The sequence below is a fragment of the Ictidomys tridecemlineatus genome, chromosome 4, assembly GCF_052094955.1.
Source record: "Ictidomys tridecemlineatus isolate mIctTri1 chromosome 4, mIctTri1.hap1, whole genome shotgun sequence".
Classification (NCBI taxonomy): Eukaryota; Metazoa; Chordata; class Mammalia; order Rodentia; family Sciuridae; genus Ictidomys; species Ictidomys tridecemlineatus.
This window is the reverse complement of record NC_135480.1, coordinates 80,921,738-80,946,696: the sequence shown is the minus strand read 5'-3', so window position 1 is coordinate 80,946,696 and position 24,959 is coordinate 80,921,738. Positions and strand designations below refer to the sequence as shown.

The 24,959-nt window shown below is 43.8% G+C and overlaps 1 protein-coding gene across 4 annotated transcripts in view; it reads right to left on the bottom strand.

Moving 5' to 3' along the window:
* Amotl1 (angiomotin like 1) overlaps positions 1-24,959 on the bottom strand; it is a 130,189-nt gene that overhangs the window by 39,704 nt on the left and 65,526 nt on the right. For all 4 annotated transcript variants that reach the window (XM_078046885.1, XM_078046887.1, XM_078046886.1 and 1 more), the window contains 4 exons: positions 22,926-23,856; positions 9,325-9,616; positions 3,590-3,734; positions 2,279-2,368 (listed from right to left, as the gene is read on the bottom strand). In XM_078046885.1, coding sequence (XP_077903011.1) covers positions 2,279-2,368; positions 3,590-3,734; positions 9,325-9,616; positions 22,926-23,856 — 1,458 coding nt within the window. The remainder of the gene's footprint in view (positions 1-2,278; positions 2,369-3,589; positions 3,735-9,324; positions 9,617-22,925; positions 23,857-24,959) is intronic.

Here is a 24,959-nt window from a genome sequence, read left to right as displayed (position 1 = left end):
AACCTGCTTCTCCTGAGTTGTACTGGTAAAGGGTGACCATCACCCAGCTGCTCCAGTCATACTCACTTCCTCTCTGTCATTATCCAATTGTCACTGAGTCCTATGAATGTGTCCCTCACTTATCTGTCCCCTACTCTTCACTGCTGCTTCTACTGTCTTAGTTCAGGCCTTCTACATCTCTCACCCAGAAATTAAAATAGCTGTTAACAAGTTTCCTAGTTTCTAGGTTAGCCCTGGTGCACTTGCCTATACTGCCTGTCAAGCTACCTTCCAAAATATGCACCATGTAATCAGTGAAATCACACTCAAGTGTAGAAAACACTGGTGAATACCACTAGAATCTTCAAGAATAAGAAGTAACTTTAAGCATCACATCAATCCTAGAAGGCATAACTATGGTTACTGAAAAAAATCTTTAAGACAAAGAATACTATAATCAAAGATTAAAAACAATGGGGAAAATATCTGCAACATACCTGGAGTGGAATGGTAATTTTTGTAATATACGAGAGGTTCTCAGAACTCATTAAGAAAAAACGTATTTAAATTTGAAATAACATCCTAAGTCCATCTATGAATAATTATAATGCTACAAGGAAGGCACTAAGTTTCCTGTGAAGGCTGGGTGTGGGAAAAGTGGTTAGACATCACAGTCACCAAAGCCTGCTTCAAGTGCACTGTGTGGATTCAATTATGTCACACATAACAGGGGGATATCTCTAAGCAGTTGGTCTCTCTTGTTATGCCTCTGAAACACAGTGAAGCCAGTTTACCCAGAACAAACCATTGCCTGTACAGCTGGAAGGGTCGAGTTGCCTTATCCTTGATGTTCCAGATTTGAGCCGAAAGAGTAAAGTCTTCAAGAATGTGTCTGAGCTCACCCAGCTCCAAACCCTACTTACTGTTCCATCACACCAGCCTGTGCCAGAAGATCAAACAGATGCTCATCAGGTGAAATGGACAGCTTTTTATGTTTGCCCTGAACCAAGTAATCAGCCTGAACCCCACCAAGAAGGCAGGGTCAGCAGAGTGCCTAAAGCCAGCACTGCTGACACACCTTACTCTACCCTTTGGCATACAGTTCTCCAAAAGGTGAAAAAATCCTGCATGCAAATCCCACAGATGTCACCTTTCAAGTGAAAGCTCTGATGAGATGGTAAATCTATCACACCCATAAGAAAGGATGAATTCTGTGAGAAAAGCAAGTAATTCAAAGTGTCCATACAGATTTTCATGTGAACTTGGAGGACAGACCAATCACCTACTATAAGACTACAAAGGAATATGAGGCCAAATCCCTCTATACTGTTAATGTCTACTTGTCAAAAGTAGAATTTAAAAAATAAAGTTTGGGCTAAAAACTGGAATGTAATCATGAGTAAGTCTGTGGGAAACAAAGGAAGTTAAACCCAACCAAATGGAATTAAAACTCAGAATATTTAACCAATTACTTCCCAGCCTTTAAAATGCAGAGCCACATTGACAGCCCACATATCAGAACAGTATCACAGGACAGCTGGATGGCACTGAGTACATCACTTTTTGTTGTTGTTGTTGTTGTTTTTCCTGTAGTTTGTGAGCACATATTCATAATGCTGTTGAGTTATGATACAGCTATGAATTCAGTTTCTGAAACAGCATTAAAAAATGCAACTGAATTTTTAAATCTTTGGCTTGTGCAATGAATTTGCCAAAATTCAATCCCTGACCAATCATCTGTCAAAGTCCCTCTGATTCTATCATTTTCCTCTGGCAATATTAATAAAATATTCTCCCAATAAATCTAGAGGCTTACAAAGCCCTTGTTCATTTTTCTGGCTGAAATGGGTTCAGTGGCTTCTGGAAATAAACCCCAGGTATGGAGACACACAGTGTGATCATTCAGAGGGATTAACATGCTGGCAAGTGGCAGCCAATCTAGTACTCCTCAACCTGTCCAGAGAACCAAACCTCCTCCCTTTCCTAGAGAAAAAGGGTTGTGATCTATTTGAAGTAGTGAATGCCAGGAAAGACTGTAGTGTTGCTATTCCTTGGAAGGGATTATACAGAGAGGAACTGAGGTCAGAAGAACAGAATAAACATCTCTGAACTAATATAAGTCAATCTCAGCTTTGTCTTGAGCAGACGTAGGAGGGCTTCATCTGGGCCCAATGTGTGGCAGGCTAAGAAAAAGCACACGGTTATAAAACATACTTAAAAGTATTATAATTCTTTCCTCAGGCCTCCAGTTTTTTTAAAATACCAACTGTGGGATAAATAAACACAAAGACTGACTTACTCTGGGAAGCATAATGCCCCTCGGTAGCTTTGTCTTCATGTCCTTCATACTCCCTGCTAGACAGCTGCCTGTTGGCTGTCTCCAGTCGATCTACAAACAACAAGGACATGGTTAAAAAAATGCATATGGATTTAAGTGATCATCCAATGGAGAAATGAAATGGGTACCAGAAGCTGGATATGAAGAGATGCTCAGGCAAGGGCCCCAAACTGAGCAATTCTTGGGGAAGAACAAAATAACAAAAGAAAAGTCTTCAGATGCCATCCTGTATCTTCACTTGGTCAAACTGCAAAGACAATGCACCAGCAGTGTGAGCTAGGGGCAGGCTGGGGGAAAAAAACACTTCACAGCCTCTGAGATGAAGTCCTCCCAAGCAGGCTTAGTCTTCATAACTTCAAATCCAGACCTAGTCCAGCCTTGACCATCAGCCCTATATTTTATCCAGAAACTACTTATCTGAATCTTAGAACTATAAAATAAATAAAAGCAACAAATACCAAGAGAAACTAAAACAGCCCAATGAATGAAGATTGTATATAGCAAGTTTCGTTTGCCCAAACCATTTGGTATATCTTAATTTATCCAACTAAATAATCCAGCCTGGTAAGTATTTATTGGATATATCTGATATCCCACACAAAAGGTTTATAGTATCTCAAAAAGTAGGCTCTAGCTACTGGTGACAACCAGCGCATTGAGTTGTCAACTGAAAAATTCAGTTGAGTTGACACAACTGAAAAATGGCTTGGCTGGCTGAACATGAGGCAAAATTTTATGGGTTAAATCACCGCGCTTGTTGGAGGTTGCCAAGACCCTGCAGCAGGTAGATAATTTCCTTCAGGGAGGACATATGTTTACACTCTTCACAACTGTGGCCCTCCCCCGCCCTGCAGGAGGAACATATGTCTAGTTCTGTCTTTCTATTATACCTAGTAAGTGAGGCGCTGGCTTGCAAAGAACACTTCCCAAAGACTCAGCCTGATGTGGAAAGGGCTGTGCTTCCCACATTGGTCTTTTTAAACATTCCTATTCACGCAGTCATGAGTCACCACTGAGTAAAAGCAAAGTGGAGCTGCACACAGACTCCCTCCTTCCACAGCCTCAGGCAGGCAGGTTCACTTCCAAAATTCCATGCTGCAACCTACAACCCACGAGGAAGAAAAGAATGATTCTACTCTTTGAGCACTTTTCCCTTCCCAGAAGGTTGGATACAAGATCATCTAATGAAAGAACAGCAATCTGGCCCTGAATGAGGCTGTTGACTGCACAGGTAGTTTAGGGTGGAGAGATCATAAGGAGAGGGTGACATGCCTCGGAGGTCTCTGTTGAAATCGTGAAGTCTTCTGATCTCGCCTTCCAGTTTATTTCTCATGGCCTTGTCCAACGACTCTCGCTTGGTAGTGGACTTCACCAGACTCTCATAGGCTTCTGAAATTCTCTGGAGTTCTTTTTCAAACTGTAAGAAAGAACTGGCATTAAAGTGACATTCATGCTGGTGTCTTAGTAATAATGGTTCTATCACACTCGAGTGTGAGGCTGTGTCTTCCTTCAGGGCAGCCTTTCTGCATCTCAAGTTTCATGTCTACCAAACTTTGGAATCCATTTTGCTCCCCACCTGCCTTCCAAAGGCAACATCACTATTCCAAGGGCAATATCAGACCATGTGATGTCACCTTGTAAAAGTTCCACTATATCAATATTAGGAAGAGATGAATTTAACCATAACATAAGCCTCTTACACTTGATATGCCATTTTTATATCTATGATCATTATTTCCACTTCATATAAGGAAAATATTAAAGCACAGAAGAACTAAAGCACTATAACCAAGACCCAAACTTTCAGACTTTAAGCACAGTGCTCTTTCCAGAGACCCTCCTACCTGCCTGTACTCTAGGAGAGGCTTCATTAATGAGCATATTCATCCCTTACTTATGTAAGGGCTTTGACATGACAGTCCCAGGACAAGAGCAGGGTGAGAGAGGCAGGAACTAGGGTCAAAGGAAGAACCTGAAGTTACAGCAAAGAAGAATTATCAGATGGGAGGAACTGGGGAGGGGCAGGTTGTAAGAAGTGTGGCGTGGTCTTACCAGAGTTTTATAGAGATAACTATAGGATGGAGCTGGAGTGTGGAGGTGGGAGTAGGAAGCGGGAGAAAAGAAGTCCAGGTGAGAGGCTAAGGTAAATAGATGAGTGACAGGTGACAAGGGCATGAGCCAGGATAACTAAAAGGAAAAATTCTAAGGATACTAAACAGCAGAGTCCACAGGTCTTGGTGTCTGGGTCTACCTCATAAGGCAGAAATCAAAGACAACATAGAAATTCACAGCTTAGAAGATGGGGAAATACGACAACTAAGATAAATGATGATAAGAAAAAACAGGTTTACCAAAGGGGGGGGGGGAAACAGTTTGGCTTTGAAATGGTGAGGACTCTGTAGAACACCAAAGCTTTCCAGTTAGGAGGTGGAAATACACGTCTGAAAGTCAGGAGGACAGCTGTGGTGGCATCAGCCAACAGATGACAGACGGTGACAGAATGAAGGCCACTTATGGAGTCAACAGAAGCCGAGAGAACCCATGGGGAGCGTTCACACTGAGGGATGGCTGGAGCAAAAGGAGAGAGACTGAAGTCATTGGCTCCATAGGTGCCAGAAGCCAAAGACTTCAGAAGGAGCAAAATCATGGTCAGTGTCCCCACAGGTTACACACAACCAAGCAGGGACCGTCTGGGAAGAGGTCATTGAAGAGGCTGCACAGCGTGGAGCTTTGGCTTAGAGGCAGCCAAAAGAGGTGGAGCCAAGACACCAAGCCTCCTTTTGGTACCATTTTATTGTCCCTGAGCCCTCCCTATGCCAGAGTTGGCCATTCCACTGTCCCTTAACTTCCACAAGGTCTTCCTGTTTCTTCCAGTGATATCATGAATTATCAGCAATGTGGTGGCACGGAGAATACCACGTCCTAAATCCTGTTCACAGTGCTACTGCAAGTGACGCTCCTTCCTTTTAATTTTGTTTGCAAAAGACACAGCTCCAAAACACTTTGCTATTTCTAGGCTAATTTTCTCTATAATGGGGGCTTTTATTTTTGGCGAGATGGGCATGCCCATGCTGCAGGAACAGTGCCCTTAAAGATCACAGGGCAATACCTAGTCACTAAGAGGTGTGAAAGTGCCAAAGCCCTGAGGTGCTACCATCAAAGAGCTGCTCAACCTGCAAGCCAAAGACAGTCGGGACGGTCTCCTGACCTGTGCCACCCTAGGAATCTGCTGCGGTCTGAGTTCACTGGACTGTTACCTGCTGTACATAACTCATTGTGTTTCCAATTTGACTGTTAACTCTTCGAGGGCAGAAATAGCTCTTACCATCCCAGAACTGTCCTCTGCCCATGGCCGCAACTGGGATTAATTAATCTTCAATCAACTTGGTGTATAAACTACACCTGACCATGGATTTTTTACTTTTACTAAGAAACTTCCCTCTGCACATTGTAAGACGAAACTTCAGGAGCCTTCTACAGCATAGTTTACCACCTCAAAGGCTAACAATCAAGAATCAACACATAGCTATGTGCTCTAGGTACTCAGACAAAAAGGGCAAGGACCTTAGTTCAGGACAATTATTTCTTGTGAGAAATGATAGCTGTAGTGGTGGACAAGTAGTCCCTTGCAGTGTGGTTGTAGAGATCAGTTACAATTAAATATGGGGAAGTTGAAGAGATGCAGACTTTGATCCAACACAAGGAAGAGTTTCCTAATTACATTTTCCAGAAGTATAGTTCACCCAGTAGTGAGTTCTCCCTTTTTTGCAATTATACTCGTAAAAAAGAAAAGGCCTCCTTTTAGGGACATGAAGCAAGGATTCCTAAGGGAAAGTCAGACTGGATTCATTTTAAGAATCTTATATCTAAAGCTCTTTTCTTTGTGACTGTACACTCCTTCAGAGTAAAAACCTTCTTCAGACCCTCCATGTCCAGAACATCTTAAACCCCCCTGACATTTATGAAGATGAGGAGAAGACTGGACAGCTGGTTCTGATATAAACCACCAGGGTTGTTTAGGTTCTGGGTCTGGTGCACAGAGGGAAGGTCAAGTTGGCCTTCACAGCTGCTATCCTCGCCGCAGCCTGAGAGCCCTGAGGCTGGGCAAGAGAGAAGCACTCGGTGTCCCAGAAACAGAGCTACAAAGAAGAGTGAGAAGCCCTGACAGCTTCCAAAGGTACTGTTGTCATCACGCAAACCAACAGAGGACCCTGAGAAAATCTCAGCCATTCTAAGCTCCAGGTGTATGCTTTTCCCCTGAGACCGTCAGGGATGCCTAGGCCCAAAGAAATGCTGTTGTTCAAGCCACAGACTTGCACCATCAAAGCCTCCGTGGTTTCCCTCCCAAAAGAAGAGTGTCTTCACTAGTGCAACCCTGGGATGACCAAAAATGCTCATTCCTTCCCCTCCTGATGTCCATCTATCCCCTGATAGTTTTTGAAGCCAATCACTCAACAGCCCACAGCCTGGTCCTCCTGGAAACTCTGTCCATTAATGAAGCTTCAGAGAAACAGGGAGGAAAGAGAAGCAAAAAGAGTCACCAAAAGGGAAAACAAAAACAACAGCTCTTTCTGGGAGCCCCTGACCATCTTTCCAACATTAACAGTGATAACTACTACCTTGTGCCTCTTTGGAAACAGAGCCTTCGTGACGAGGCCGGGCTCTGGCAGCCTCTGAATTTAATCATTCTTCTCGGCCATGTTCCTTGGCACAAAATGCATATGCTAAGCTCTGAAAATTAAAAATTCATCTATTTTTGGTTTTGCTCTTAAAATGAATCTCTGTGAGGGCCAAAGTGTTCCCAATGCTATGAGGGTCTCAGATGGAATGATACTGTGGGCATAGCATGGCAACATTCTACATCCTGGCAGGCCCACCGAAAAAGTAGGCATCACATCCATGCCAAGAAACTAGCAGCTATCAACACTGAGAAGCGGAGTTGTTGCCTCGGCCCACCATCCTCTGCCCAGACCTAAAACTTAAGCAGATGCTGAGAACACTGAGCATTGAGGACAATGGTGAGGAAAACTCCGAACAAGGATGGCCTATGGGACACATGGCAGAAAATGTCACAACACCAAGCTCACAGAGCCCTCCTGGGTCTCAGTCCCATCTTTGAGAACAACTGTAGAACTAGTGAGGAGTACGCCAAGGATCTCAGGAGACCTGAGGTTTTAAATTGACAATTCTAGCTTGACAGATGACAGATCAATAAAATTGTGGTATTCATGGAGCCATTTATAATATTCTAGGGAATGAAAGAGTTTGGGGTTCCAGAAGGAAAATAGCTTTTAACTTGTCTCCCTTTTCAGAAGCCATCTGAATCCTTTTGGCTACAAATTCTAAGCATCTTTCTCTGTGCAAGGAAATTGGTGCACTGGGAGATTAAGTGATTTTATTTTTCAAAAAAAAAAATTGCAACAAAATCAGAAACAGATGTATGTTATTGGCTAACAAAAAACCCTCTATATATTAATTTTTTTTAAAAAGTCACTGATCTTTCTATACTGCACTGTCCATGGAACTCTTCCACAATATCCATGTGAAGAAACCCAGCACCAACCTGTCTTCAGGGGGTCTGCGGTGCTCTTGGACACATCTACCACAGAGCTTCATTAAGGAAGAATAAAGAAAAATGTGTTTCCCAAAAGTGCTGAGTGGGCCCTTCCCAGTTTTCAGGCCATACCAAGAAGCTGCCCTGGGAGGAGTCAGAGGCAAGCTGGGGCCTGAGCAGCAGCTTACAGGCAAACAGCCAGGAGACAACACACTGGTTTCCCAACTTCTAAGGGTTCAAGTGGAGGTGGGAGTGGGGCCACGATCTTCATGCAGCACTGTTTGTTTGTGGCTCTCATCTTCCCTCTGATAAAGGCAGCCAGAGCTCCCTGAGCCAAGTCTGGTCTTGATTCTGGGAGCTCCAGACCCTTTCAGAGGAAATTCCACACCAACATGCTGGGGCAGATTGTAGGCGATCACTTGCACTATTCAATCCTCTGCTCCCAGCTTTTTACTGCCAGCCATTGGAAAATAAGAAAGGCCTACAAACTAAAACCCTGACTACCAAAAGATCAGTCTTACCTGTGAAATCAATAATGAACACTAATTGATCTAGCCATGATTTTTATTAATTGTCATATGGAGTCAAAGGGACAATCTTGGAGTCAGGTGGAATTTACTTTCCTACCCTAGCTCCTTACAGAAGTGCCTTATTCCAGCGACAGGGACAGGGACAGGCATTTACACTCATTAGATCCCTGCTGCCACACATACTTCTTGGGTCCAAAAAAGAAATTTGAGCATGCTGTGGCTCTCCTGCACTAAAACACCCCATTACCTTTGCCTCTCTTTTCTCTTCCATACTTCCTGCAGTACATGTGGGTCACCAAGAAATCAAAGACTTGTAACAGTTTGCTCTTGCTGGATGATGTTCTAATTTCTTTGGCTCTTAGCATAATGCTCTAAGGATGAAGGCTGTCTCACATTCTAATATTGCCATGATGTCTACACAGGCTGGAATTACTCGGCATTTTCCCACCTGATCAGTGGTGAGCACAAGGAAAGCACACAATAACCCCTACTCTTGCTCTTCCAGCGTCCAGGCGATGTTGCTTTTTGCATTAGACTGCTGATGAGACAGACAAAGCAATCTCAAGGTTCCTGAGATTCCCACATATAAAGGAAAATTGATGTCTCTCAATTCATTCTTATGTTACTGTCCATCTGAGGAAATCCTACTTAGCCTCTGAGGCCTCGACCACCTGAGCTGCACCTCTCCTGCAGGCATTAGGTTTCCCAATTCTCTCACCCCTATATTACCGTAAGCTCCTCCAAGAAAGGCACTGGGTCATATTTATTTTTGTCTCCCTAAAGCTTTGCATAATGCCTGGCATAAAAAGGGGCCTCATGAAACACTGGCAAGTGAGTCAGCCAATCAACACTCAGGAACAGGTAGAGGATCCTGTTCCCTCCAGAGAAGCTTCTCTGTCCCCTTGCCTTGGGATGTCACATACCTTGTGGAGCTTGTCGGCATTGTCGTAGTAACCCTGAAGCTCCTGGTGAAGCACTCGGTTCTCTTCAGTTAGTATCTCCACCATTTGCTGGGCGCGCTCCACAATCGCAAACGCATCTGGACCAAGTTGCTGGCTGGGGGAGGCGGAAGGCGGGGGCTGTGGAGCCGCCAAGGTCATCGGAAGTGGAAGTGGCAAGGAGACAGAGTGCAGTGGCCCACTGACGGAGGAGGTCTGAGAGGACATGGGGCTGTGCTGCTGCACGGTCGACGGGAACGGAAGTTGGCATGGGCGGCTGCAAGGGAACAGAAGACCAGCAATCAGACCCCAGGGGAAGTGGTGGGAGTAGGAAGGAAGCCCCACCAGTATATGTATCGTCATGGCTTCCACTGTCAAAGGTCACCAATGCACTTCCCAGTGCTCAACTGAGCAACAAGCTCCACCACTTATCCTGCAGATATTATTTGCTGTGTTCCCTCTGAATCAGCACTGTGCTGGCTGCTGGGGATCCAGTGAACAAGACAGACGGGGTTCCTGCTCTCAGAAGCTTACCTTCTAGGAGAATAACACAGGCACAGGTGAGCCATCAAACTGCAGAACAAAGCTGAGAATCAGAAAGTAAAATGGTTCATCAAAGAATAGAGAAGTTAGGGACAGGGCACAGCTCAGTGGTACAGTGCTTGCCTGGTGTTGACAAGATCCTGGGTACAATGCCCAGCACTGTAAATAAGTAAGTAAATAAATAGTGTGAAATACAGAAGTTTGAGCTCAAGTCTGAATGGCAAATCAGAAGGTACCATGGTTTGGGTGGGAGAGGTAAAGAAGTGGGAGAAAGAGATGTCAGGTAAGAGGATCAGCTAGTACCCAGGGTCTATGGCAAGAATCAGCACTGGCAAGAGCAAGTGGAAGAAAGCCTGGTGGTGTAAAGCACAGCCAGCGAGCAACACTGCAAGACAGGACGAGAGACAGGGGCAGGGGCCTTCGTGAGACAAGGCCCCAGACTTCCCCTCAGAGGGTACAGAGGCCACTGGGGGACCTGCCCTTGCCAGGAGTGGTGTGCACAGAATGTATTGCACAGTGGCAAGAGACCCATGGAGTCCAAAGAAGAGGCCCAGGTGTGGCCTAGGTGAGTACGATGAGAACTCACAGAGTCAAAGCAAGAAGAGAAACAATTGAGAGACTTGGGGTTCATTTATATATATATATATATCAAGGTGGGGAGAAAGAAAGTGAGGGAAATAAAAATTATTCCTCAATTTTGGGTTCTGTGCAAATGAATAGGGCTACAATTTGATGAAATGGGAAAGTCCGGTAGAGGGACTGATTTGATTTTTGTTTTGAGGAGGTCTGGAGGTCAAGTCCAGTTTAGTCATGTTAGAAAGAACTCATGAGGTGTCTCTTAAAGGCTCAAATTCCTGGTATTAGCACTTACATCTGACACAACGGATGTCTATCTCCTGTCTCCACTCCCTAACAATTCCTTCCCCATTATTCTGTTAACCTGCATTTTCTTTCAATCTAAGCCCAGGGCCTTCAAAGACAACTTTTTTGTTTGTTTGTTTGTTACTGGGGATAGAACCCAGGGGTGCTTAACCACTGAGCCATATCCCTAGCCCTTTTTATTTTTTATTTAGAGATAGGATCTTCCTAAGTTGCTTAGGGCCTCAATAGGTTACTGATGCTGGCTTTGAGCTCATGATCCTCCTGTCTCAGCCTCCTGAGTCACTGGGATTATAGGTGTACACCACTATGCCCAGACAAAGACAATTTTTATAGGCACAGGCATAAACAGAAAACAGTCTTAAAGTCTAGTTCTCCAACCACAGCTGCCTCTCTTTTGTTCAGACAGGAAAACTGGTTTTCTTGTGAACCTCCATCTGGGAACTGGAGATGAAGTGTAAGTAAGAATTAGCAGCAACACAAACACCCATCAGTATTGTGTCAAAGAGCAGAGTCCTCTGGAGATCCAGCTACTTCTAATCAGTGACAGTTACCTGTGTCACCCTCCATAACTGGTGGCCATCTATAACCAAAGCTCCCAGAACTACCCCAGTTTTTCCCAGCAGGTCACCTGGCCTTGTATTTTCCTTTTACATGTATTTGTTGGAGTGTTTTTGGCCCCTGCCAGCCTCCACATCTCTCACTTCATAAGCATTACTCACAGTCAGGATTCCTCTGAATGCCAGCTACTAGCAGCTAAACGTTAAACTCCAGAAGAAAATTTGATAAGGGTCACTTTTTTGGCCCTCATTATGCAGATATTCATTTCTTCATAAAGATGACCAAAGACCAAAACCAGCAGATGATACTATAGTATCTATCTTCAGGCCCTGCTTAGAGCATTCTATCTGGGTTCAGGAGATACTTCCCAAGTGGATTTACTTCTGCCTGCAGTCTAGGAGCCCCTTCTATTTCATGTTAAAGTAACTGACATCTAAGTCTCCCAGGCAAGGTGAAGAACTGCAGAACACAAAGCTTTATTCCATAAGTGAACATCAACTTCCAATTGGCTTCAGATTTTGGAAGGGAATGTCGTCAGTGGCAAGACTTTAAACCTTCTCTCCTTACTCTCTACATACCTGTTACACAACTACTTGGCCACATCTTTAGACTAAAACATTTCTGCATTTTGACAGATCTGTGCCCCTTCCACACTGAAGTGTGTGTGTGTGAATATATGTGTCCTCCCATGTACACAAGGAGATCCAAATTATCCGGAGAATGAAAGGCCACTGGGCCCTGCTTTCACCCCAGGTCACAGGAACGACCAGGCATGGACCCAGAACTTCACAGACCTGTTACTGAGTAAGTGTTTCCTGCAGGCTGCAGACCCCTACAGTGCATTTTCCATGGAAAGAGGTTACCTTCACAAGAGCCCACATACCATATTACACCACTGCCTTTGAGTCAGAGGCTGACACCACTTCTACCTCCTAAACATTCCTTTCACACTTCACCCAAGGCCAGGGATAAACACTGCTAGTCTAGGAGGCAGAGGTGGGCGGCTCTGCTCTTGGGAGCCTTGGGGTGGGGCTTCCACCTCCAACATTAATTTAACTCTGGGAAGTCACTTATGGTCAACAATGAGCCATTTTCTCAGTCATCTCTTCCTGGTATGTAATAATTACAAGGAAAACCAAGAAGAGAGGCAGAAATCAGATGCCACGGTCTTCTTGATGCCAGCTAAGTCCTTAATGATGGTGTGAGAACACAGAAAAAGTATGTCTGCCAAGAACGGGGAGACTTCTATCACTTGGAGGCCACACACTGGCCTCCAAGTACCCCAGTTACACACTCGTGCTAATAAACCCACATGGTGATGGGCAGCGTGTGGACAGGCGGGCACAGCACGACTCCCTGGCTCCACCACTCAGCCAGCTTGGGGTGTGGGCTCAAAGGCCTGGCAGATCTGGGCTTAGTGTAAATGAGGTGAAAGAAAAGAGTGTCGGTACAGAACAGAGAAATTTCATACAAAATCACATCAATGCTACTGCCTACCCTTGGTTTGCAAAGGTATAGCTTGCAATGTCTTTGATGGGCCAGCATTAAGAAAACACTTCCTAGTAATGGGGACAAAAAGAAAGGGAAAAAAGAGGGGATGGGAGCCAAGATTTATTGAGAAATATTTGTGAATATAATTCTAGGCTGTTACTGTCTGTCTGTAAGCCTGTTTCCCCTATCAGATGGTGAAGTCAGAGAGCAAGTTTATTAGACATCCTGAGTCTCAGACTCCTGGGACTAAATTTCACTTACCTCATACAGTTATCAAAGGACCTAAGCAGTATGTAGTAGGTCTGGCACACAGTAAGCCCTGGACAACTGTTAGCTGCTATTACTGTTCTTAAAATTATTATCATTGCATCCCATTGCCCTCGATACAGAGCCTAGCATAGGGCAGTCACCAGAAACCCAGTGAATTTTTTCTGTCATGACTAACATTTACTGAGCACTTCTGACATCCCAGTCATTATGGTATCCACTGCTACATGCATCCTCTCATTTTGATCTTTATAAAATAGGTATTGCTGTCCATCTATTTAGACAAAGAAAACAAGGCTAAGGAAGTAACTTGTAAAATATGAGAATAGATAAACCAGAGAAAAGAGGAACATAAAGGCATCAAGTACGGGCATTCTGATTCCAGGTCCTTGCAGCTCACTGCTTGCCTGTATATGCTGGTGAACCTGGGGAGGGAAGGCAGCCTCCTTCAGTCCTCTGCTCCAGGGTTCCCAACACTTACCAGTGGCCCAGTCTAAGCCACCATCATGCTCATGATCAACATCCTAAAGCTACAGCACCAGAACATTTTGGAGGCTCAAGTGATCTTGGAGCAAGCATGAGTATTAGAAACCTGCTTCTGAGTGGTTTCCTTGGACGGTAACATAAACTCAGTGTTGCTCTTTTCACAGGCGAATGTCTTGTCCAGAGAGCACTCAGCTAACCATACAGAGGGTCTATGCCATCTGCCAGGTGCTGCTTTCCATCACCTTGCTTAACCCACACAAACAGAGGCAGGCAATCCTCGCCCTTTCTTAGCAAGGAAGCACAGCTTCTTTCTCAAAGAGCCAAGTGTGCCTTGAAATGCCAAAGGAAATGACCTTCTTCTATGTGCCACTGAAGTGACCAATTATTTAAGGACATCTGAGCAGGACTGCCAGAGCTTCTCCCCAGCTCTGTGTGGAAACGGGAACCAAGGATTTTAAGAGGGGTATCTAAGGCATGAGACAACCTCAGAGGCTGGTCCTCTGTTGTCAATGATCTGGCCAAATCTGTGCACAGACTGACCCAGATCTGGCACCCAGTTCTCACCTGGCCATCTCACCTGTACAACTCCCCATCACTGACCTTATGTCATGTTATTTGTTCTCTTGAATTTCTATTTAAATGTAATATTACTTAATATTTCATACATCTGTGTCTTCCCCCACCTAATTATTAGCATGCAAGTTTTCAAAGGATAGGAAATAATGACTCCTACAGAATTGGCACCCAATAAATTTTTGCCAACTTATTTCATCCCCAAGCAGGAAAGCAATTTATACCATATTTGACTGATGGGTTTTAAATAACAGATTTAACATTGTTTCATTAAGGAAGAGATATCCAGCATTTAAATTTGTTCTGGATGCTACAGGCAGACTGTGGAATCATTAAGGTGACAACATAATAACAACTCTGTGACCCTGACCTTCTGCTCAGGTATCTTAGATCATTAAATGCAGCTGGAAACTGCAGTGATACTATTTGGGTTTGGGGAAATAATGCCATTAGTGGTATCTGGGGCAGCTAATCAACAGGCCATTTGCTCCTCTTTGCATACAAGGCTTCACATTTAAACTTTTGCTTTTACATTATACCTGTAAATAAATGTGTCATGAATGGCAATTTACATCCACCTGTCATTTCATCCTCATAAGATTGGGCATTCACTGCTCTCATTCTGTATGCAGTTATTCTATTTTATAGCTATCAAATTAAGCCATATGACTAAACAGAGATCTCAAAGTCTAAACAAAGCATAAAATGAATCCACATGCTTCCACCACACCAACATGCCTCATATGGTGGCACAGGACAGGACTGTTCTTAATTATCCGGGTTCCCCCGCCCCCCCCCTCCTTTTTTTTTTTTTAATCCTGGGGTTGAATTCTGGTTCTGCTACTTCAGCCATGTAAGCAAAGACATTTCTAACCTCTTCTTCACCTTTAAATGTCGACAATAATAGTACCTATCTCACAGAGCTGTAAGAATTCAATAAGCTGATGCACTGCCCTTACTGTCTGCTTTAGGAAAGCACTTTCTAATTGTAGGCCTGTTATCACACAGTGCTGTTGGGTACTAGAAGAAAGGCAAGCAGAACCACCCTCGGGTCTCCCTTCCTCTTCAGAACTTGGGGTTAGCCTTAGGAATCACAGTCCTTACTTGTAAAGCCTCAGCCTCGGTGAGGAATCCCCAAGCCCTCTGGCACCACATACCACAGTGCAGAGGCAGAGTGGAGTTTCAGGGTGAGGGCAGGACAGGTCAGACAGATTCTCATCCCTTCTCCTATACTGACCACACAATGCGACTAACCATGTGAAGCTACTTAGCACTTAAAATGTGGCTGGTCCAAATTGAGATGTGCTCCGTCAGACAGATATCAGAATTTGAAGACAATGCAAAAAAAAAAGTAAAATAGCTCATTAAGAGTTTTTTATACTGATTACTTGTTGAAACTATAATACTTTGGATACAATGAATTAACTAAAATAAGTTTTTAAAATGTTTTTAAATGGATTAACGCAGATGTTTTAAAAGTAATTTCACCTGTTTAATTTTTTTTTTTTGGAGGGGGGGGAACATCAGATTGAACCCTATACCACTGAGTTACATCCCCAGTCCTTTATTTTTTATTTTGAGACAGGATCTCATTAAGTTGCTTTTAAGCAATTTAGGGCCTCACTAAGTTGCTGATGCTGGTCTTGAACTTGGGATCCTCTTGCCTCAGACTGCGCCTAGTCACTGGGATTACAGGTGTGCACCACCATGCCTGACAGTTCTTTTAACTGTTTAAAAAGTGGCTGCCAAGAAATTTTATATTAGTCATGTGGCTCACATTGTATTTCTACTGGATAGCACTTCTGTAGATCATACTGCAAATGCATCAAAGGGCCTCACTTTAGAGGTCCAATTCCCAAACTTAGTGAACATCAGAACAGTTCAGGCCAACAGCTTGGCTGTTCCCACTCTGCAGTCCTCAGAGCCCACATGAATGGGCATGAATGAAGACAGGCTATATCCAACCAAACGCCATGTGGCCTACCTCCTTCTGATGGCCTAATTGTAGATAAACATAGTTTATAAAAATAAAAATGACTAGGGGCTGGGGCTGGGGCTGAGGCTGAGCGGTAGTGCACTTGCCTGGCATATGTGAGACACTACATTTGATTCTCAGCACCACATATAAATAAATAAAATAAAGGTACATCAACAACTAAAAAATAAAACTAAAAATTTTAAAAAATGACTTGTCTAATTGACAGAAACTTTGCAAAATATGACAGAAAAAGAAAATCATAAACCCAGTGAAGAGAGTGTTTAACAATGGTTATTTCTGAATAATGGGATTGAGGTTGATTATTATTTTCCTTTTTTGAGGGGGAAGGGTGATGGGAGTTACATGTATTTCTGAACTTTCTAAAATAAACAGATTTTTATTTATGTAAGGAAGTAAATTAGTTTCAGGAAAAATTAGCAGAAACAAATTGCAAAAGGAAACTAAGGCTATAAGAACTTATGCAATTTGCTACAAGGTATAAAAACCTGAATTTAAACCCCTTGAAACTTCTTTTTCCAAATCCATGGGACCTGGACCCCTTTGGTCATGTAGACACCACATAGCTCATAAATGTCCAGATTATGATTTGACTCTTGTGTAAACTAAGAACATAACCATAACTACTGTGATGCGGGTGGTACGGATAACCCTCCAGTTTGGAGAAGTCACTCATTTAATGCACTGCAGCTGGAATTGCATCAGTTTTCCTGGGAAAGTAACCAGAACTTGACCCTCGCTTCTTGAAATTTCCATACTACAGAGCTGTTTCTCAGGACACATGAGGCATTTACTTGGTTTATCCAGCCATAATTTAACTTAAATGTTATAGAAGCTCCTGAGTCCTGATGCTGGCATTCAAACACACATAAATGTGTGTGGAATTTAAATAAGGCTGCATGGCCTTATTTTCATTAAGGGCAATGCATAGCTTTTAACCTAACGGCCCTGGTTCTGTGTTATCTTTTTATTGGAGGGTGTACAGGATATTGAACTCAGGGGCACTCAACCACTAAATAACATCCTCAGCTCTATTTTGTATTTTTATTTAGAGACAGAGTCTCACTGAGTTGCTGAGAGCCTCACTTTTGCTGAGGCTGGCTTTGAACTTGCAATCCTCCTGCCTCAGCCTCCCAAGGCGCTGGGATTACAGGCATGCACTACCACGCCCAGCCTGGTGTATCTTTTGATCCCACATATAGAAGTCTGTTTTTATGACTGTATAAATTGCAAATATTAATTCACCATTTTGGAAAGATACATATACTTCCAAAATTATTCTCTCTCCTCCAGCTGTTTCTAACACAAAGTAAGATGGGACTGGTGAACCTTCCTTCAGCTACTATAGCACATTCCAAACATGGAGCCCACCAGGATTAAGACCTGCCATTTAGCAAGCCTGTTTATGTTAAACTGAACTCTGGCTGCACTGTGCCCTGACTGGGTTTCTCTGAGGAGAGGTGTTGTCTTTAATTAGCCACGTGTGCTCTTACTCTCTCCTTCCTTCCTGCACTGTCATTTAGCATATTCCCAGAGAATGACCTTTAACTCTTTCCTAAACAAAACCAAACCAGGAAGTTTCATGGGGAAAAAAAAAAAAAAAACCACAGTGCACTTTTGTAGGGAAAATAGTGATAGTTGAGGACAGATTGCACCACAGGTTCTCCCAATAAATATAGGACACTAACTGCATGTCCCCTGCACTGGAGAGAAAGAAGATGGTGATGAAAGCCTGTGACACGAAGCTAGCTCTGCAGAAGGAGATCCTCAGCATCTCTGGTCTGACATTTCCTTAGAAGACGATGTTTTGTCAGCTTACGACAGAGGGCTGAGCCAAATACTACCATCTCATGCTTTTATAAAGTATATGCATACTAAAAATATATTAATACACCCATAGATGAGTAAAATATTAATAAACAGGTAGCACTCTTTCTGTTTCCAAGAAGCTTGTAAGTCAAACAGGCAATTGAACAGGCAAGACTGAGACAAGATAAAAAGCGAAAAAGACAATGTCCAGGCTCAGAGAGGAAACATAGAGCTTTAAGTGCTCTTTTCATCATCAGAGAGTCACTCTTAGCTTTTTCCAAGGTGATACTGCTGAAAATATAGAAATTAGTTTTCAGTTAGTAATTTGTCATCTTCCATAACTGAAACATTCTGTTTAAAATGTCTAAATAAAACATACACACACAACTCCCCTGGATTCCCCCTTCAAAGGAAAGCAAACCACCAGACAGACTACAGCTCACACCCTGCAGCTGTCAACAAGGTTAAGGTTGCCACCACAGTCTTCCAGGGTATCTGGTAAAGAAGAGGCACCTGGAGGGCTTTCCTCCTAGCATCTGGAGGAATTGGTTTTCTCGTCCTCCAGGAAAACACTGAGGTGGGCAGCACACAGGTTAGACATCACACGTGATGTAGTCTGTAAATCTGATTAGAAACTCACCAGATGAGCTGATGTCAAGGAAAGACTTCAGATGGCCTCCATGGCAACTCATGGGAGGTGCACTATGCAGCAGAGCTCCAAGTGCACCCTGGCCCCTGAACCAAAAGGAGATGGTGCCTGTTGCTATGACCTTGCCCTCTAGTCCTCAGGCTTGATCGAATGAATGAAAATATGGGTATATCAAGAGTGCCCAACTCCTTAGCATTGCTGATAAGACGAGGAATGACAACCCACAGCAAGTGCCAGAACACCAAGAGCACTCGGTGAAGGTTCTGTCCTCCTGCCACTGCCCAGCTCCACTGTCCCCGAGGAAGGATGCAGAAGTTCTAAAAACTGGAAAATCTGAGCAAGTGTTAGAGAAAACAGGCTTCAGTTTACTTGGGGTTCATTAAAACATGTAAATCATATGAAGAAAAAACATGGAAGAGCCAATTTTCAGGTTCAAATAAGTATGACAAACATACCACCTAAAAAATCAACCTAGCTAGTAACTGCACATTAAGGGAGGAAACACTACTTTCTTTTTAAATTGGCAAAACTGTTGTAATTATAATGACTAATGTTGATCAAAGTGCAGTAAAACAGTACATATTTTTATGATGTTATCCAGCATTATAAGCCAATAAACGTTCACTATAATTTACTCAAGTTTCATTTCTAAATAATGATCCTAAGGATGTAAGCCAAAGTATGGAAATTTTGATATGTATGATAATTTCACTATGCTATTTATTTAAAAGTGGCATAAATTATATACATAATAAAATATTATACAGCAATAAAATGGATGGTTATGAAAATAATAAAGGATTATTTATTATTTTCATAATAATAAATTATGAAATTTATTGCTGTGAAAAAATGGAAAACTGAAAAAAAATGATGTCTAAAAAAAGCTAAGATACTAAACTGAATATGTGGTTTATTTATTTATTTATGGTTTATTTATTATGGGGGGGTACTGGGGATTGAATCCAGGGTCTCACACATAATGGGCAAGTGCTTTGCCACTGTGCTATATCTCTAGCCCACTAAACTGAACATAATTCATGATTATAATATGAAATAAACAATTTGTATAGGAAAATGTTAAAAGGTATATTTGGAAAATAGGATATTAATAAGGAATTTTTTAGAATCTCTAGTATTCAAATTTTTTGAAACACTTATTTTTTGGAAAACAAACACGCATGTTGACTGATATACTCCAAACTCCTCTAACAAAAATCACACTATCCAACTGGAATTCATTCATGCATTGATTTTCACTAACAGTGCACAATGCATAAGCCAACTCATTACTTAGGACTAATATTATTCAAATGACTTGGGTGGGGGAAGAAATGCAGTTCTCCATAGTGACAACCCAACTTTCATCTTTTCCTCTTTCCTATCCATTTCCACTTTCAGGTTGAGTGAAAAACAAAACAGAGTTCAAGGAAAGTCAGAGCAGCCCATATTCCCTGCATGTCCCATTCTTAGTGCTTCCTTCTCCACCAGGCACCAGCTCACCAACAAGGGCCAAAAACATGCTGCAAGTCAACTAAGCCTGGACTAATGGCCTCTCCAAGGGGTTTCCATAAAAGAATCTAAAGTGTTTAAAAATCATCTACCAGACAACTCCACACTTCTTTAGCTCATCGGTGCAGGTGAGAGGTTTTTTAAGTGATAGTGAGTCAATAATGAAGAAATCCAAATTATTCTTCTCATGCATTCTATCGCTTGTTTCTTTGGAACTATCCATCTCTAGATAAAAAGGAGTCAAAACTCAACAAAGTTATGGGTTGGGCCAAAACACTGAACATCCTTTACCTCCTGAGCCCACATTTATAGCACTGGGAGAACTCAGCCAGAGTCCTCTCGGTCTGGTTGCAGGAGCCTATGCTACAGTATGTGGCACCAAACAGTCTATAACTTCCTAAACCATCCCTGTTAGTGACACAGATAACCCCTTAAGCACAAAGGAACATAACAGTGAAATTCAACGGAGCCCTGCTTGTCTCTTGGGTCACAGACATATTGAATATCATACATTGCTGAGTTTCAGGCTCAAACCTTGGCAAGCAGGCTATTAAAGTGTCTGAAGCAGGGCTGTGTGGATGCAACTTTGTTTACCCAGCCAGCCAAGGGCTGCACCGCTGGAGCCTTGCTGGCGAGCCATGGCCGAGCTCACAAAGCAGCCTTACAGCTCCGGACCCAGCCTCAATGGCCTGTCTGTTACGTCTTTTAAGATATTTTGATGTATCACATCAACCCAGCAGCTAAACCTGGCAATAAGCTCAAACCCCACATACGTTTCTTCTTCTTTCTAACATCAGCACTTCCACACAAATGACACTTTCCAAAAATAACCGGACAGAACTCCAAGAAGTGCATCCCTCCTCCCAGATCATCTCTCTCTCCTCATACCACATCCATTGCCAACTGACAAAGGGCAAAATGACCCACTTATTGTACCTCCATTAAAAAATACTAAGCCAATGAAGAGGAAGGAAACTACAGTGGGGGAGATTTTCACCCTCTATCAAGCTTCAGAATCTGAGTGGAATGTGTGGAACACCATGATTCTGGAAAACACCATGGATTATTTTGAACAGTTGAAGTTCATCTATGAGATGCAAATACAAGGAATTTAGAAGCTTTTGAGTTAAAATTTCTCCTCTGACATAAGGAACTATAAAAGGGAAAGAAGAAGAAGAAAGCCTAATGACAAAAACCTTAAGAAGCAGAGCTCCTTGGTTTTATCTTAGATTCCCCAGTGGGGTCCAGTTACCCCCACCTTAGGAAGAACGCATTCCACCGGCCGTCCATGGTCTAAAAGTTGGAGAGAGTGCTTCAAAGCTGGCATCCCCCCACAGTGGGGAGGTGTCCGAGCTGGGGAGTAAGTGGCAGGTCAGCCAACACTTTGCCGAGCTCCGGTCACTCCCTTTTTAGAGGGTGTGCATCAGGGCGTGCCTTGTGCCATGTGCCATGTGCCCAGTGCTGGGGTCACATGAGGAACCCTCACTCATTCAATTTAGAAATAGACCTAACCCTCTATGAGAATGACACATCCAATAATAGGCAGGGGCCACCTGTCTTCTCGTGCTCCACTCTCTTCCCACACAAGCTCAGTAACTTCAAACCACTGGCAACTCCCAAATTCACTCCTGAGAGCTTGCTTTCCAGCCACCCTATTCCCAGCTGCCCGGTCCCTCTACTTCCACATCTCGTCAATCACAGAATCCTGTCATTTCTATATCCTTGCCTCTCTTAACTTACAACACTGTTCTATTCCCACTGCCTCCAGCCTTGGCCACCCTCACTGATTCCTCCCTGGACTCCTGAAACTGTTCCTGAAGGGCCTTAGGATCCTCTAATCCATCTTGCACTGCCACTGAAGGCAGCTATTAAACACTAACACACAGTCCCTACCTAAAAGCACCAGGCTTCCCAATGGTATTTTTGCCCTTCATTCCAGACAAATCCTTATGGCCTTTCTGTCTCAAGAAACGGCATTCCCTCCACAGTACATCCTGCTCTTCCATCTCCATCCCACAGCTCATGAATCCTTCAAGATCCAATCTCCTCTGGGAAGCCCTCTCCGGCTCCAGCAGTTGAGAGCCATATAGTCTGTTCCCCTAGCACTTTCTTCATACTTCTATCCTAAATAACACAATGAATGGCAGTGATCTGTTCAAGTACTGGTTTTTCCCAGAGATAACGCCAAAGAGTCCTTGTGGGAAGGAACCCTATCTTCATTTGTGAGCCTGGTTCAGAGTGGCACAAAGCACACACTTGGTGTGACTGAATCCATCAGTCAGTCAGAAGACACACGGAAGGCTATGAGAGGAGTTAGGGTAAAAGGGTGAAAAGATGTTGATGGTCAGGACACCTAAGTCTAGTCCCCCGCTTCCCAGAGTTGTGTGGACATTTATTAATCTCTCTAGGATTTAGTTTCCCACCTAAAAAGGAAGGAGAACCATGTGATTTTCAGGGTCTCTTTAATTCATCTGTTCTAACATTCAGACTACACAGTAAATCTACAGTGAAGACAAGACTATAAAACTCTTTGGCAACAGTATGTTCTTTAGGGAACCCTCCAAAGCCAGCCAGGAGAATGCTCCTTTGCGGGCCTCTAGGCAGGGTGCTAACACTGGTGGTCCCTCCCCTCCAGTCGTCCTCCCCCAGTTGCTTTCTTAAGTTTGGAGAAAATCCCCAGTTGCCCTCTACTCATTTTGCCCCAAAGTGGACTGTTAAATATTATATACAAGAGGGGGTGGGGGGAGCCTAATGACAAAAATCTAAGATGCATTGAAAGTAACATGACTGCTAAGTTGACCCCCAAGGCTTGATAATCACCTGGTAACCCCATACTCTGGGGGTGGCTGGTACCTCAGCACGGCCACTTCTGTTCTAGCAGGCTGAGGAGCAGGGTAAGGCTTGACCATCTCGTGGAGCATCCCAGGGTGCTGGTCACTGTAGAAAAGTCCGTGATCCTGGTTCTTGCTGACTGGGGACATCATTTGCTTGGTCTTGAAGGGATATTCAGGTGGAGGACCGCGAGGGTCTAGCACTTTCGCAGCAGGCTGGGCGGGAGAGGGCCCACCTCCTGCTTTGAACCCCTTTCCATTCCCTGAGCTGGGGAGGTGTTGCTTAGCACCATTCCTCTCCAACGACAGCTGCATGATTCTCTCACTCAGAGAGCGGACATGGCCCTGCTTCAGTTCTTTAAGCGCCTCGTCCTTATGAGCCTGTCCACTGTTGGCACGGTTCACCGTGGGCCTCCCCTCAGTGCGGGACTTCTGACTGGTGCCCCCAGCCATGTAGTAACCGTGGCTCACTGGCCCCTGCTGCTGCTGCTGTTGCTGCTGCTGCTGCTGTTGCCCCCTGAAGAACTGTGACTGGGCTTTGGCCTCCTCGTAAGTGGGCAGTTCCTCATTGTTCTGCTGAGGCTGTGTGGACCGGACTTGTTTCTCCATCACCGTATTGTCCACCTGGTGTTCCTGACCCTGCGGTTCTTGGCGTGCTGACTGGTAGACCATTTGTGGGTCTTCTTGAGGGAGGTTTTCCGTGGAAGAAAAGTTGTTTGTAGGGTGAGCTGGTCCTGCACTCCCTGTGGCCTGGTGCTGAATGGCTAGCAAGTTCATGTTCTCGGTGGGGGTGCCATACCGCAGTTGCTCCTGGATCAGCCGCTGTAATACTGTTCCAGCTGCCGCATCCTCGGAACCTCTCATTTCCACCTCTGAGATCCTCAGGAAGTTTGGGGAGTGGAAGTTACAAAGAGGATCCTCTAAAAGACAAATATAAGAAAAAAGGTATCAGGCTGTTCCCCAGGAGATATATGCTTATAAGTAGGTGGAACAATTAACATTCTAACTACAGTAGCATTAACGACAAGATTTTAAATATCCCATCACCTCCACCTATCTATTCTGCAATGTATCATGGATGTTTCTCCAATTCACAGTGACTCTGCAACTCTCCATCTCCTCTCCTCCTGCTCCTCCTCGACTTGCTTCATCCTTCAGCACCTCCCCCCCCTTTTCTTTAACCTCTCCAATGGTCCCTTCTCTTCATCCACATAAACATAACCCAAGTCTTTCCCATCTAAAAAAAAAAAAATCCAAATCAAACACAAAGAAACCGTCTTCTCTTGGCCCTACCACAGACCTCTAATTGCTACCCTGCATCTCCCTTTTCCTTCTCCTCTGGTTATCTTCAGCAAGCAACCAACACACTCCGTCTCCATGTTCCAAATGCTCCATCCACTGCTCTGAATAGTAACTAAATCCAACAAGAGTTTTCCAACTCTCAGATTACACACCTAACCTTTCCAAAGCATTCGACATGGTTGATCACGCGCTTCTTGAAATGCTTTTCTAACTTGGCATCCAGGCTGCCCCTCTTCCTGCCTCCGAACACTCGCCTGCTCCCTATTCTCCATCTGTGCCTTCAATTCTACATTTCTGCCTGGGTCTGGGTCTGTCTTGAGTGCTCTTCTGCCCTCACTCAACAAGATATTCATCTCCTCTCCCGAGTCACCACCCCCATATCTAAAACAGCAGCCGACAGCTCTTAAGGCCCTTCTACTTCAACACATTCTCCTTTCCCCACACACTTGTCCACCCCAACCTGGGCTTCCCCTGTCTCAGCTACATTCTGTCAGGCCAGAAACTTGGGAATTTTCCATAGTAATTCCTTCCTCTCTCTGACCTGCAACATCCAGTCATCACCTATCAATTCTGCTTCCTAAAGATCTCTGCCAACTTTCTTCATTATTCCTAAGTCAATTTCCACGTTTATTATTAATAATTACAATAAGATTTTAAAGTGTACATGATGTGGCAGTTGTTACACTACAATCTCTTCCTGTGTTATTTAATTTATCCCATA